At 37.2% G+C, this 15712-nt stretch overlaps 1 protein-coding gene and 1 pseudogene across 2 annotated transcripts in view; both read right to left on the bottom strand.

Moving 5' to 3' along the window:
- The window catches only part of ESCO1 (establishment of sister chromatid cohesion N-acetyltransferase 1), a 62560-nt gene that overhangs the window by 41727 nt on the left and 5121 nt on the right, over positions 1-15712 (bottom strand). For both annotated transcript variants that reach the window (XR_012780136.1, XM_075533275.1), the window contains exons 2-4: positions 11246-11335; positions 2727-2829; positions 385-2497 (exon numbers count right to left, since the gene is read on the bottom strand). Coding sequence is in view for 1 of the 2 variants with exons in the window: in XM_075533275.1 (XP_075389390.1) it covers positions 385-1917 (1533 nt within the window). In the remaining variant the exon portion in view is untranslated. The remainder of the gene's footprint in view (positions 1-384; positions 2498-2726; positions 2830-11245; positions 11336-15712) is intronic.
- Positions 6759-11338, bottom strand: LOC142428162 (dnaJ homolog subfamily C member 17 pseudogene; annotated as a pseudogene).

The raw sequence follows: 15712 nt of genomic DNA, 5'->3' as shown, positions 1-15712 counted from the left end.
TGGGGGGAGAAAGAAGAGAAAGGGGGAACCAGTAACAATGATCTACATTTAACCTCTAACCCCTAGAAGGATGAACAACAGAAACATGGGTGAAGGGAACCAATGGATGGTGTAAGATATTAAAACAATAATTTCTAAATTATCAAGAAGTCACGGGGCGGGGGGAGCTGATACCAAGGGCTGTAGTAAGAAAATGTTTTGAAAATGATGGCAACATATGTACAAATGTGCTTGATACAATTGATGCATGAATTGTTAACATCTTTAAGACCCCCCCCTCCCCAGTAAAATGACTGGAAAAAAATGGCTCTCTAATCTTTTATGATTTTTTTCTTACAACAAAGTATACAGGCACCTTTACTAAGCATGAAGAAAATGGCTTACCTTATCTGGTGTTGATGGTTTTATCTGATTATCCAACAATGGTGAGTCAGGAGGAGGTTTTATCTGTGATTCAGTAGGTGATTTTATCTGATTATCCAAATGACAATTTTTAGAAGGATTTTCTGTAGTTCTATTAGTTTCCCCTATATTGTAACTTTTAAGTTCTTCAGAATTAATTTCTTTCCATTTTTCCTGCTGGTTGTTACCATTATGTGGTTTTGTCCCTAAAAGTGTACCTTGTGCCACAGGATGATGCAGCATTTCTAGAGTTGTTGATGAGAGACTGGTTTGTAATGAGCCTAATTTAGGGGAAACTTGAGAGTCCAATTTACTTTGCTGCAGAGAGTTAAATTTTGAGAATTTAATTTTAGTCCAGTTTGAGTTCTTCTTAGTTAAGTTATTTATTCCATTTAGTATACACTTTACAGGCTTTGTTTTTCTACTGGGGAAAAAACGATTACATTGAATATCCTGATTTGTTTCCTTCTGGTGAAGTATTTGTCTTTCAACATTAGTCTCTTCCAATTTAATTTCTGTAGGCTTCTCTTTTGCACATTCCATTTGTGAAGATTCTCTTTTTACTTCTACAGTATCTGATTCAATTTCACCAGCAATTTCTTCACAGAGCTGGAGAATGCTACCTCGTTTGTTCTTTCCTGCTTGTTCTAGCTCATTATCTATACTCTGTTCAGGCACTGATGGCTGTGAATTTTGGGGGGGTTTTGCACTAACATTTACTTGTATGTGAACTGACTTCTTCATTTGCTCCTTCTTTTTAGGGACCAGTGAAGTTGTCATTTTTGATCCTTTTACCTCAGAAGTAGCAGGCACAAGCTTTGTGTCCCCTTTTCCAGTAGTCTTCTGAAGACACTTCTCAGATCCTTGAACACACTGAGAATTACTAGTGCTAGCTGTCTGGGGCTCTATTTTGCGTTTTTTTCCTTTAGGAGCATTAACTACTTCATTAGTCACAGAATTTTCTTCTTTAGAGTCTGATCTTATTTCCAGTACTTTCCTTTTCACATGTTTTTGAATTATTCTAACTTTATTAGATTTACTTTGAGTGTTGCTACAGTGCCCTTTTCTTGCTGGTGGCAAACTCTGTGTAACTGCTTGAACTTGACCCTGAATTGCTCTACTGCGCAAAGACCTTGTTGAAACTTCTGATAATTGTTGTAGTCTCTGTGATCTCCTGTTTAACCGTTCATTTGATTTCAAGGTTTCATGCACTGATTTTTTTGGACATAATTTCTTCTTTTTTGCAGATTCTTGTGAATGTCCTTTCGTACTGACCATATTTTTATCACCAGAGTTAGTAGCTGTTTTATCATTGGATGCTGCCTTTGCTGATCTTGTGCTCATGTGTGTTCCCAATTTAGGCTGGTTTACTTCATTTTCACTGGAAGATTTAACCAGCGATTGTTTGGCTACATTCTTTTGAGAACCTTGAATTTGGGTTTCTAAATTCTTATCTTCACTTTTCTTAATAACTTTAGAGGAATTTTCTTTTGATTTCTGCTGAATGGACATCATTCCTGAGTAAAACTCTCCTTATCTGAGTAGATAGATTTTAGGGGTTGCTCGTGTCTCGGTAGGTACAAACACTGAATGTCTAGTGTTATTTGAAAGGAGCAGTCTTTAAAATCTGGCTTTAACTGATGCTGTTACTCATTTTCACAGAAATACCTGTTTGCATCAAGTAAAGTTTCTGCCGTTCCTAAAGCATAAGAAAAGCTAGTATAAATGCCACAAGATACTTGTTTTGCTTTGGACAAGGCAATTTGGAGAAATTTTATTCTAATTTGAATTTTTTGTAAGCGTCTATTTAAAATTATTAATTTTGGTTCAATCTGTTTTGTTTTCAATTAATTTTGGTTTCAGCTCTCGTCTTATTACTGAAGGCGTTGTTTACTACTGACTGGTCTGTTTTGACAAAATTTTTGAAAACTTTTTTCTTCTGGACTCTATAGTTACTGAACTTTGATTCATTTGAAACATGTCTTACACCACACACGTTTCTTTTGTTGGCTGAATCTGTTAACTTGAAGCTCTTATCTAACCTTTTTTGTGTAATAAAACACTCGGCTAATATACATTTTCTTTTGTGCTGTTTCTGAAAAATCAAAAGATAAGAATTAAACTTTGTCTAATCCATTCTATATGATAAAACAATAAAGAAATAATATTGATTTCAATAAAATCTAATCGCTCCTTTCCAATAATGTAATCTGTATACTTAAGTCAGCAGAATGAATTATGCTAACTGCATTCTTCTAAGTAATCAATAATTTATTTTATGAAAGCATAGAATGGAATATGTTTACTTCTTGAGGTTTACTTACAGTTTTGTTCCCACAAGATAAAACTGATGTTTCAGACACCATAACTCATGGGAACTTGACAAGATCATTCCTTATAATATATTCTTAACACGTTACATAGCACCTAAAAGAGAGATAAAAGTATGTTTTATGTCTAAACAAAATTTAAGGAGTAAATATTTAATTATTCGCTCAACGCTCACCAAATGTTGTTAGTTAACATTAAGTTGCCTCTGGGTTCATGGTGACCCATATGCAGACAGCATGATAAGCCATCTGGTCTTGTGCCATCACCAAATACAGCACTCCATAATTCTATCCTGCTCTTTATTATTTTCCTCAGTCATCACCTTATACATACCCACTTAATTTTAGTAATTCTAATCCTATAATGCCAAGTGCAACGTTTTCGTAATATTTAACTGAAAGGTATCAAATACTGAAATTATAAAGCTTTTGGAGCCAAGACAATGTCAACAAACTCCACGCACTTTACTAGCACAAATGCATACCGCTAGTCGCACATTTTAGCGGCAAAATGTTTCAACAGAGGCACGTTTTGACCGAATGTGCATTTTAAGAGGTCGTTGGCATTCAGTGCATTTTACGGTAATTTTCAATCTAGTGAAGTTTGTGTTGATATTTTTGTATATGTTCATAAAACTATAGCTTTTATGTCAAAGGTGTAATACTCAAAAAATTATAGTTATTATGTATTTCTGCTTTTTCAAAACATCAACAAATTTTTTACGTTCATCTTGTGACTTGTTTTATGGAAAACAGCAAATTTATGACCTAGATGGAAGCGGTAGAGTCAGACAAGGAACCAGATGCTAATATGGAGAAAAGTGGTAAATAAAATGTGTATTATATTTAAAAATTGATTTTACGCTATAAAATTTTAATTATATTGCTATTCAAAAACTACTTCACCATTACCCTGAGGTCACAAGAGGAACATGCAAAAATGTAAATTGCAGGAGTGCACCAGTATTTTTCTGCAACAAATGCAAAGTTCATCTTTGTATCACAAAAGAAAAAAATGGTTTTGTTCAATTTCGCATTAAAATTATAAACTAATAAATTTTGTATGTTTTATAAAGTAAGTTTTAAAATATAGAAATGAAGGTGCATTTTTTTATTCTTGTATTACAAATCCATGTATGAATGTGACGATTTGGTTACATTTTTAAAACATTGCAAATTTTATATTTAAAATATTTCAGTTGTTATATGTATTGATAACTATGAAAGTAAAGAATAAAAACAAAAGCTTTTTTTCTGAAATTAAAAATTCAGGCGGTATAGGGCTAAGCTGACATAAACTATGGTACATGGCTCAATATAATAATATACACCCAATTTGTTATTTTTAAATTTATTACATTTTTTTAAAGTTCAGAATCTGAACTTGGTTCATATTGGTTAATCTTGGCACAATAAAATATTATAAGGAAAAAGAGTACAGATACATAAATAGAAAAAACTGATAGCAGATAAAAGATTTTAAAAACATATTTATCTGTACTTTCTCCCAAAATCCATTTAAAATAGAGGTAAACAAAACCAAAAATCTAAATGGCAAAGAAATAGAAAGTAGATAGGAAAAAAAAAAAAAGAAAAGCTACAAAGAAAGACCAATAAAAGATTCAAGAAAATCTGAATCCTAAACTGGAAACAAAAACAGCATAACAGAAGCTCCATTTAAACAACAGAGCCCCACCCCCACCAAGAAAAAACCCAACTCACATCAACCCTACAGGACAGAGAAGTGCCTCTGTGGGTTTCTGAGACTATGCATCTTTATGAGAGTAGAAAGCCTCATGTTTCTCCCGCAGAACTGCTGGTGGTTTCAAACTGCTGACAGAAGTGAAATCATTACTCCACCAGGACTCCTTCACCCAAGGGTCAGGAATTGACAATACCAGGGGAGATGAGGATAAAAACAGGACTGAAAAACAGCCCACATTCTCAGGCTTCCATTCAAATTACGATCACCCAAACTCATGAAGAGTGGAGGCTTAATTATGTGGCAAGTTTCCAACACAAAGGTCTTTGGTCTAGGAATTCAGTAGGCACAGCTGAGAGTAGTAGGATAATATTAACAGAAGAGATGAAAAGCAAGAATACATGACTTACTGTTGAAAAACACTCCCTGCAACTATAGCCCCAGTCTACGCACAAGTTCCTAAAGATTAGCATTTTTTAAGTTCAGGTGGGGGGGGGGGAAGATTATACATGTATGTATTTGGAAATCAGAAAACAAAAGCATAAATAATTAAGAATTTCAAAAAAGAAATGATGGCAAAAAAAAAAATTTCAAAAAAGGACTGCTACTGATATTCTACACATCAACCAAATAATGAGGTGGCAGCTGATGGACTTAAGGATATTTTCAAATATTACCAACTTTCAGAATGTACAAACCAAAAGCCATTAAATCTTAATTATGCAACACAGAAGTCTTCCATTACATTTAGGAAGTATTTTAATTTGTCATTTTATTGGGAGCTCTTACAGATATTATATCATTCTATAATTAATTAGATCAAGCATAATTGTACAACTTTTACCACAATCAGTTTTGAAGCATTTTCTTCTTCTTGAACTCTTTGGTATCAATTCCTCTTTATTCCCTCCCTCCTCCACCCTACCTCCCAGGAATCCTTATTACTATATGAAGGGGTACCCCCAAAAGAAGGAATTACGCTGGGTAAAGCAGAACTTTCATAGAATGCATTTTTCCAGCTAGGCAAGCATCTAGTGGCGTCACCTGAAAAAATTCTCTCTGGTCAGTGAATTTTTTTCATAGTTTTGTTCTAACCTAGTTTTTTGTGATGGTCAATTTAAGAGAACAGTGCGCAGCTGTGAAATTTTGTTTCCTGCTCGGCATTTAAACTGTGATGTTGAACACAGCTTATAAGGCCAGCACTATGAGAAAAAACCAAGTGTATGTTTTCTCTTTCAAAAAAGGTGAAATGTCGGTTGATGACAAACCTCGTTCTGGATGTCCAGCAACTTCCTGAAAAGACAGAAATGACAACTCCTAGTAGTGCATTTGGAGTTTGTTCCACCAGGTCAGACTGTTAATCAAGCTTTCTATTTAGAGGTTCTGAAAATATAGTGTAACAGTGTGCAACAAAAAAAAACTGATTTGTGGCAGACTGGGTGGGGGAGGGGTACGGCAGACTGGTTTTGCCATGACAATGCACTTACTCACACAGCCATCTCAGTGTGCCAGTTTTGCCAATAAACATCATGCCTCTTTTGCCCGACACACCTGACCTGACTCCATGCAACTTCTTTTTGTTTCAGCGAATAAAGAGTGACATAAAAGGACAGATACAGAAGAGGTGAAGAAAAAAAGGAGGGAGGTGCTGCCAGGCACCCAAACATGAGTTTGAAAAATGTTTCTAAGAATGGAATTGCAGATTTGACAAATGTATTAAGATAAATGGAAAGTACTGATGGTGGTGATACGGTTGTTTTGTAAAAAAAAAAAATTTAAATACATAACTTTGGGGGAAAAAATCCGTAGTCTCAGAAACTCAAAGGGGTAGACCTATCCCGTCCTAAAAGGTTGCTATGATTCAGCATGAATTCGATGGCAGTGAATTTGATTTTTGGACTGAGTTGCTTAGACAGTTTGCTCTCTTGCTCTAAAACCTGCCATCTGACTTGCCTCCACCTGACCTGATTCACCAATTTCAGATCTTTGTAAATCAACAGCATTGATTTGATGTGAATGAGGAGAATCCTCCAGAGAGGGGTCTGAATTTTACGTAACAAACTTCCACAACCATCTGATCCATGTTCCTCAACGATTTGTGCAATGTTACAGTGAATTGCAGAACCCTGGGACATGAGGAAATATACCGTGGTACTTGGTATTAGGGATAATGAAGTGGCACAACATTTTGGAAGTCAGACAATTAGGATATCTTTAATGTCCACCTCACTGGGACCAGTTTTTCTTCTTTTTTTTTAATTAAAAAAAAAAAAAGCTTATTGGTGATGTTTAAGAAAGGGCTGTTTTGTGGGAAGGGCTGGCGACTGGGGCTACGTGGGCGGCCCCTCCTCATGCTCTTGCAGCATCTGGGCAATCAGCTGCTGCCGCTCAGCTGCCTGGCGCATGCGCATCATGACCAGGCTCTCAAAGTCCCGCTCAGACAGCACTGAGCCCTGTGACAGTCCTGGATGGCTGTGGGCTCCTGTGCCCTTGGGCCGTCCTTCCAACCAGGAAATCTTCAGGGGGTTATCAACCAGTCCCACCTCATTCTGGACAGCCAGCTCCGCAGCTTTGACCGCTGCAAACTCCACCACCGCTGCACCAGGCTTCTTCCTGGAGAGCACCAGGTTGAGCACCTCACCGTACTTCTGGAACAGCCGCAGGAGAATGTCTTTGGAGTAGCCACCTCGGGCCTCATCCTCCTTGCACTTCCACTTCAGCTTTAGTTTGGGGGTTCCTGTGCATTTGGTATGCTCTGCTTTTCCTCTCCGCCTCTGCTCCCGTTCCTGCCGTATCTGCTCTTGGATCAGCTTCCGCTGTTCCTCCAGCTGCCGGGAACCCTCTTCGCGTAGGCATTCGATCTCTTGCTCCAGCGTGTGAGTGCTATGCTTCTGCTCCTCCTCCTTGCTGCTGTGGGTCTGGGCCTCCCGCTCCCGGGCCTCCAGGTCCAGCTTCGCCTTCTTTCTCCTCTCATCGAGTTTCTGGGTCCTCTCAGCTGCCTGCTTCTTGACCTTACGGACCTTGTCATAGGCAGCCCTGGCTGCAGAATCTGTCAACACTTCCAGGGCCTGCGAGAGCTGGTGAAAGAGTTCAGCCGCGCGGGGATTATCCGGGTTTTTGTCGGGGTGGCAAGAGAGAGCCTTTTGCCTGTATGCCTTCTTCACCTCTTTGTCTGCCGCCTTCTCTTCAATCCCTAGCAGTGCGTACAGGTCCATCTGTAAGAGCTTCTTGGTCAATGCCATGGTTCCCACCGAGTCGGTTTGTCGGGGACAGTCTTTCTAAAATAAATTATTTTTTGCAATACTGTATAAAGTCATTTTTTGTGAAATTCTAGAAAAAAGCAAACAAATCTACAGTAATGGATAGCAGACCAGTCATTTCCTAGGACAAAGTGGAGAAAGATGGAATTTGAGAGATGCCAAAAATTTTCATGGGTATATAGATTTGTGAAAACCCACTAAATTATACATTTAAGATATAGTTTATTATATGTAAGTTACACTTCAATAAAGCTGTGAAAACAATAAAGCTATAACCTGATGAACTAGATAGAGCTCAATTACTACTACCAACTGTTTCTGATCAGGATCACAGAGATGGATTCTGATTGAATAAGAAAATCCCAGAACAGAACTCTTAAAAAGAACTCAAATAGAATTCTTAAAAAGCCAGACTTATTGGGCCAGTTGAATCTACAGGGTTCTAAGACTACTGTGCTGAAATACTCATTAGATCTTAAATCAACACTGTCCCCAAATCACCTTTTTAGTGAAATAGCAGATGAAAACTCATAGGATATTTATTATACATGAATAAGGTGCTTCATAACAGCTTATGAGACCTAAAGGTCAAAGCAAAGTGATAAAGGGGCCAGGTAAGTACAGTACCAGAAACAAAACAGTCAGAAGTCAAATAAATAAAATCTTGACCCATCATGAAAAATGTTGCTAATGTCACTCAACAATTTGTATAGAAATTGTAAATTGGGAACCTAACTTGCTATATGCAACCTTTCCTGAAAATGCAATTTTAGTTATAAAAGGAAAAAAAAGTTTTTTAGCTGTATGTATTGATGCAGACTATAGGTTTCCAACCTTATTTGATCTACCATCAACTTTTCAGAATATTACTCAGCACCCCCTTGACCACTAAAAATATTTACAATATACAGGTACATGTAGTCCATAATCCAAGACAAAGTATAGATGTATGCATCTGTAAACCCCCTGGATGATTCCAGTACCTCACAGCTAGAGGACTCTCCACCTTGGGAAACACCAATATAGACACCAACAGACAAGAAGTATTGTTAAACAAAACAAAAACAGCATGCTTTTCTATATGAAGAAAAGGGTGAGAGAAAGAAGGATATGTATAGAAACGAGGGCTTTTGTGCATAATAAAGGATACAAAAGAAATAGTGATAGTAATGATTTTCAGAAAAAAATAGAAACAAGTGTCAGGAATGTGAGGAAAGTTTACTTTTTTAAAAGAAAACCTTTTTATTTTGCTATTCTTATTACATATTTTGAGTTCTCTATTCTCATCCTCCTTTTCTGAGTGGTTTCACCTTCATTAACACAAACTAACTGCCTACTAAGGTTCTATATCTTTCAAGTTGTCAATTTGATTCCATATAGATAAATCCTAAAGGAGCAAAATGTTCATGACAAAAATGCCTCACTAGTTAAGCTAAACTATTGCTTGATTTTAAGATTTATGGGTATATTTTTGGCATAAGGTCTAAAGATTATCTCAGGTTAAAAATTTCAGACATTCATCCAGCCTCCATGAAGTATAAGAGTCCAGATGAATCTCAAATTCTCTTCTATTTACCCCTTTTGATCAGGATTCCTCTATAAATCTTTGATCAAAATATTTGGAAATGATAACTAGGAATCATTCCATTCTGCTAGTTTCCTGGTAAACGAGGCATTTGTACATGTAGACCACTAGCCACACATCCATTTCCTCTTCCTCCTTAATAGTTTAGACTCTTCACCCTCAGGTCTTTCTCTTTTGCTCCAGGCAAATAAAGACCAATTACTATGTCTCAGATCAGGGCTTCTTAAACTTTTCTATTTGTGAGTCCCTTTAAGCACTGTGAAAAACACCTTGGATTCATTAAGCGTTTGATTTTGAACTAATTTTTGGTTGTTAAAAGTTCAGAACCTCTTATTGTCGCCAAATCTTTCATGACCTCCATATTGTTACATGCTTCCCTATGGTGTTGTAACCCAGTCTAAGAAGCTTTACAGGAGACAGCCACTTTCAGATTTTTAGGACCTCATGCACTGCACAACAATCTAAGAGACAAAACAAACACACATGAAAAAATAATGATTTATAAATTATCACGGTTTCATGAGGAAGGGAGGGGAAAAATGAGAAGCTGATACCAAAGGCTTAAGTAGAAAATGTTTTGAGAATGATGATGACAACAAATGTATCAAAGTGCTTGACACAATGGATGGATGTATAGCATGTGATAAGAGTTGTATGAGCCCCCAATAAAATGATTAATAAATAAAACAGGAACACCAAACATTTTATTAGTTTAATTAACCGGTGTGCCCCATGAAACCATGACCCTAAACTTCCAAACCAAGGCACCAAATCATTTCAACTTTGTATAGGTGTACAGCAATTACAATAAACAGTCGTGCAACCCTAGTCCTAACCAACATGATTTTCCCATCATCATAAACTGAATTACAGTGCTGCCAAGAATATTAAAAGTGCCATACACTGTCAAAAGAATAAACAAATCTGTCTTGGAAAAAGTACAGCCAGAATGTTCCTTAGAGACAAGGATGGTGAGACTCTGTCTCATATACTTTGGACATGTTGTTGGGAGAGACCAGTTCCTGGAGAAGGGCTTCATGCTTGGTAAAGTATTGGAGCAATTGAAAAGAGGAAGGCCCTCAACAAGATGGATTGACAGAGGGGTTGCAACAAGGGGTTCAAATATAAAAACAATGCTAAGAGTAGTACAGGGCTGGACAGTGTTTCATTTTGTTGTACATAGGGTCCCTGTGAGTTAGAACCAAATCCATGGCACCTAACCACACAACAATAAACTGAAACTCAGTACTCCACAGCAGTAGGTCCTCCTTTTCCTTAATCCCTTTCACTGCTGCCAACCATAAACTGATTCCCATACATTGGATTGTTTTTTTAAAAAATAATAATAATTTTATTGGGGGCTCATACAGCTATCACAACCCATACATCCATCGTGTCATGCACATTTGTACTTTTGTTGCCATCATTATTCTCAAAACACTTTCTTTCTACCTGATCCTGTGGGATCAGCTCATTTTCTCCTCCCTCCCCGGCCCCTCCCTCATGAACACTTGATAATTTATAAATTATTATTATTTAGTCATGTGTTACACTGTCCAACATCTCCCTTCACCCATTTTTCTGTTGTCCATTCACCAGGGAGGGGGTTATATGTAGATCCTTGTGATTGGTTCCCATTTTCTACCCCATCTTCCCCTTACACTCCTGATATCACCACTCTCATTATTGGTCCTGAGGGGTTTATCTGTCCTGGATTCATTAGATTGCTTTTGTCTTTTTTATATGAGGTCATAAAATACAACTGTCATTGATTCGATGCCAACTCACAGAGACCCTACAGGACAAGGTAGAACTTCCCCTGTGAGTGGAAAGGTTTATTATGTAGACACATATATAGTGTCAAGAAATTTAAAGGAAAAGTTTTATTTCACTGAAAGTATTCAGAGTATTTGGCATATTGACTAAACATTTTGGAAGGCACTAAAAATAAGTCACTTTCACTTACCTTACTGAAATGGAGACCTCATATCACCTTTTCCTTTAAGTTGAATGATGATACTACTGATGAAGTTACTTCCCAGGTTTGGAAAAGAATCTTAAAAAAGAAAGAAAATTGTACAGCTACAGTAAAACAATCTACTGAATAAGATATCAGAGCATAAAAAATAATATTTTTAATTACATGATACATTAAGAAAACTTTGCTTGATACAATGGATGTATAGATTGTGAAGCCCCCAATAAAATGATTTGGAAAAAAAAAAGGTAACCTAGACAATGTAAATAACAGCTTAGTGATGATTTTTCACACCTACCTATAAAATATTACAAAACTGCAATATGGCCAACAGGTCTTTTGTTACCATGTGATTGCTTTGAAACAATCATTACCTTCTACGCTACCTCCATAGAAAGAGGATACTTTTCTTCCTGGCTAATATTGTGTTGCTTTGGCACATGCTTGAATTTGGCCTCATTCACAGTAGATAGAATTAACTTGGACATACTTAGCCACCTAACTTGTTTTGTCAAAGAATTTCAGCTTGCTTTCTTCTATCTCTACTATTACCATGAGTTTCCTGAGATAGAATAAACACAAATAGAATTAAAATGAAGTTGAAATGAAACCCAACACACATAAGGCCGATCACACTTTTTAAAACAAAGCTGCCCAGTAAAGCCTGACCTAGATCAGCTGACCCAGAATTCTACAGATGTAAAATAATAATTAATTGCTACTTTAGACCACTCATTTTAGAGCAATTTATTATCTGGCAAGTTAATTGATACATATTGCAATCAAGTCTTCTTTTCTGGGAAGCACCAAACCTACTTATTAAGGTTTCAATTATGTCCCACCCGTCTGCCCCAAATACATACTGTAAACCCCAAACTCCTATGCCTATAAATAAAATCTCATTTGGGAATTGAGATATAAAAATAGCAGATTAGACATAGAACAAAGTTTCTAAAGAGGGGGAGCTATGACAGACTTCGAATTGTTCCTTGGAAAATGGAAATGAAAGATAATAGAGTTTTCCAATGCATTTTTTGAACCCTCTACATACCCCATATAGAGATAGCCAAGGAACTGAAGGAACTTCCCTTGAGTCAACAGAAAAAAAATCCTTCCCATTTGGAGTCAGTGCTCTGAATTCTAATTTCTAGTTTCCTGAAATGTAAAGGAATGAATTTGCTTCTTACATATACCCGTCATTCTCCCGACACAACTGCTGGAGCCAAAGTGGGTGAACAAGTAAATGTGGTGAAGAAAGCTGATGGTGCCCGGCTATCAAAAGAGATAGTAACTGGGGTCTTAAAGACTTGAAGGTGAACAAGCGGCCATCTAGCTCAGAAGCAAAAAAGCCCACATGGAAGAAGCACACTGGCCAGTGCGATCACGAGGTAACAAAGGGACCAAGTATAAGGCATCATGCAAAAAAAAAAAAAAAGATCTATGTATGTGTGTGTGTATATATATATATACATATATATATATATAATATTGAATGAAGGGGGAAGTGCAGAGTGGAGACCCAAGGCCCAAGTGTTGGCCAATGGAGATCCCCTCATAGAGGGGTTTAGGAGGAGATGGATTAATTAGGGTGCGAGGTAGTACCAATGAAGAACACAGCTTTCCCCCAGATCCTGGATGCTTCCTTCCCCCCAACTACCATGATCCGAATTCTACCTTACAGGGCTGGATAGGGCAGAAGTTGTACACTGGTACATATGAGGGCTGGAGGCACACGGAATCCAGGGTGGATGATACCTTCAGGACCAAGGGTGTGAGGGGCGATGCTGGGAGAGTGGAGGGTGAGTGGGTTGGAAGGGGGGAACTGATTAGAAGGATCCACATGTGACCTCCTCCCTGGGAGAGGGATGGCAGAGAAGGGGGGGAAAGGGAGACTCCGGATAGGGCAAGATATGACAAAACAACGATGTATAAATTACCAAGGGCACATGAGGGAGGGAGGGGAAAAAAAAGAGGACCTGATGCAAAGGGCTTAAGTGGAGAGCAAATGCTTTGAGAATGATTGGGGCGGGGAATGTATGGATGTGCTTTATACAATTGATGTATGTATATGTATGGATTGTGATAAGAGTTGTATGAGTCCCTAATAAAATGTAAAAAAAGAAATATATATATATATATATATACCCATCATGGTATTTGTTGTTACAGCAGCACTAGATAACTATGACATTTACCAAAGACTAAGTAAGCTCCAGAAGTACAGTAACTTGGAAAAAGCAATGAAAGCTCATTTAATTCCCATTATGACGTTAGCCATGTCGGTTTCCAAAACCTTTCCAGAAAGTATTTATTCAGCATTCCCACCCGAATTAAAAATTTTGGTACTGTGGCTCATAATCTAGGATTAAGTGTAGATGTTTGCTTTTAAAGACCCCTGATTCTCATGAGGGAGGGGGGAGCGGGGAAGGAGGGGAAATAAAAAAAAGAGGACCTGATGCAAAGGGCTTAAGTGGAGAGCAAATGCTTTGAGAATGACCTGATGCAAAGGGCTTAAGTGGAGAGCAAATGCTTTGAGAATGATTAGGGCAAAGAATGTACGGATGTACTTTATACAATTGATGTATGTATATGTATGGATTGTGATAAGAGTTGTATGAGCCCTTAATAAAATGTAAAAAAAAATAAATAAAATGTAAAAAAAAAAAAAAAACGACCCCTGATTATTCCAACCCGCCCCCCCACCAGGGAGTGGTATCACCCACTCTGGGAACACACTGCTTTCTGCACTCTCACATTCACTATCACCCAGTCTATTCCTTCTGACTCATTGTGATCCTACAGGGCAGGGTAGAAATGTTTCTGTGGGTTTCCGAAACTATTCACTCCTTATAGGATCACAAAGCAAACTGATACACATATCTACAGTAATTGCCAACAAGTCTATTCAAGTGTACTAAGGATCACTTCATTTTAGTTTGCCCTCCCCCACAAATCTATAGCACACACCCCTTTCCTATTAAGTAAAATTCAGAAAAGAAGACAATGGCATTTAGTCAACTTAACAAACTCTACTCAGACAGGAACTAACTGCTTAAAAATAATCCTAATAAAATCCATTTTAAAGTCAAAAAACAATGGAAATTAATGACACAGTGAGCACTACAGAAAATCCTCAACAATACATATTTTACAAGATGTTAGAAAAAAAATCCAAAAAAATTAGTGTGCACCCAATTTCCCACAGTACTTTATAATAAATATACTCAGGGTTTAATCAAGATATTTTGGCTGCACCAGTTTACTTTCCACAAATAACAGAGTTTCACTGTCTCCACATCCTCAGTCAATATTTGCTATTGTTACTTTATTTTAGCTCTGCTGGTGGTTGTGAAGTGGATCTCTGGGTGGTTTTGATTTGCATTTCCTAAGTGACTACTGGTGGTTGAGCATCTTTTCATATGTTTATCGACCATTTGCATATCTTCTCTGGGGAAATAACTATTCAAATCACTCCATCAATTTTTAAATAGGATATTGTCTTTTTGATACTACAAGAGCTCTTAAATTCTGGATACTACCATTTAATCAAATATATAATTTTAAGTATTTCATTGTATTTATTGCCTTCACTTTCTTGATAGAGTCCTTTGATGTACAACAATTTTGAAATTATATAAATTACTTTTTTTCTTACACATAGGCCTGTGGTGATTCTTATTTTCACTAGCATAGTATGAAGTAGCAGAGTCCAATTTCTTTCTTTGTATGTGAACATCCAGTTGCTCCAAAACCTTTTGTTGAGAAAATTATTCTCCATCCACTAAGTTATCTTGGTATGTGTAAAAAAACAATTGCTCACAAATCAATGGGTTAATTTTTGAACTCATCACAAATTGGCAACACCAATACCCAGATGTACAAGCATTTTCATGAGACACAACTCAATACTAAAGGGGGGGGGAATCAAAATCATACTAAATGTGTAAATGTTATTGACTTAGGAAAATCGTATCAAACTCCTCCAAGAGTTAATTGTTTTTAGTTGCATGGAATCAGTTGATTCATGGCAATTTTATTTATGTTTTAAGGAAATGTAGGCCAGTTCTGGGACAACTTCATGATGATACCAAAATGAAACCAAACTCACTGCCACTGAGTCAATTCTGACTCATGGTGACCCTTTGTAGAATTTCAGAGAATGTAAATCTTTATGGGGTAGGCAGCCTCCTCTTCCTCCCTTGGGGCAGCTGGTGGTTAGCAGTCCAACATTTCACAGGGCTATCACGGTTTCGCTACATAATAATCAGGAGTTAGTAGTGCCTTCTTTTCAGTGTTCGTAAGAGCACATTATTCACTGCACAAATGTTTACTATATGAGTTATACAGCTGTATTACATAGCTCCTACACTGGAAGATACGCTCTCAACCATCTTTTACCCCAGTTTACAAATACTACTATTCGTCCATTTACAAATGGTGGGATTAACTGCACCC

The sequence above is a fragment of the Tenrec ecaudatus genome, chromosome 15, assembly GCF_050624435.1.
Source record: "Tenrec ecaudatus isolate mTenEca1 chromosome 15, mTenEca1.hap1, whole genome shotgun sequence".
Taxonomy (NCBI): Eukaryota; Metazoa; Chordata; class Mammalia; order Afrosoricida; family Tenrecidae; genus Tenrec; species Tenrec ecaudatus.
This window is presented reverse-complemented; position numbering and strand designations above follow the sequence as displayed.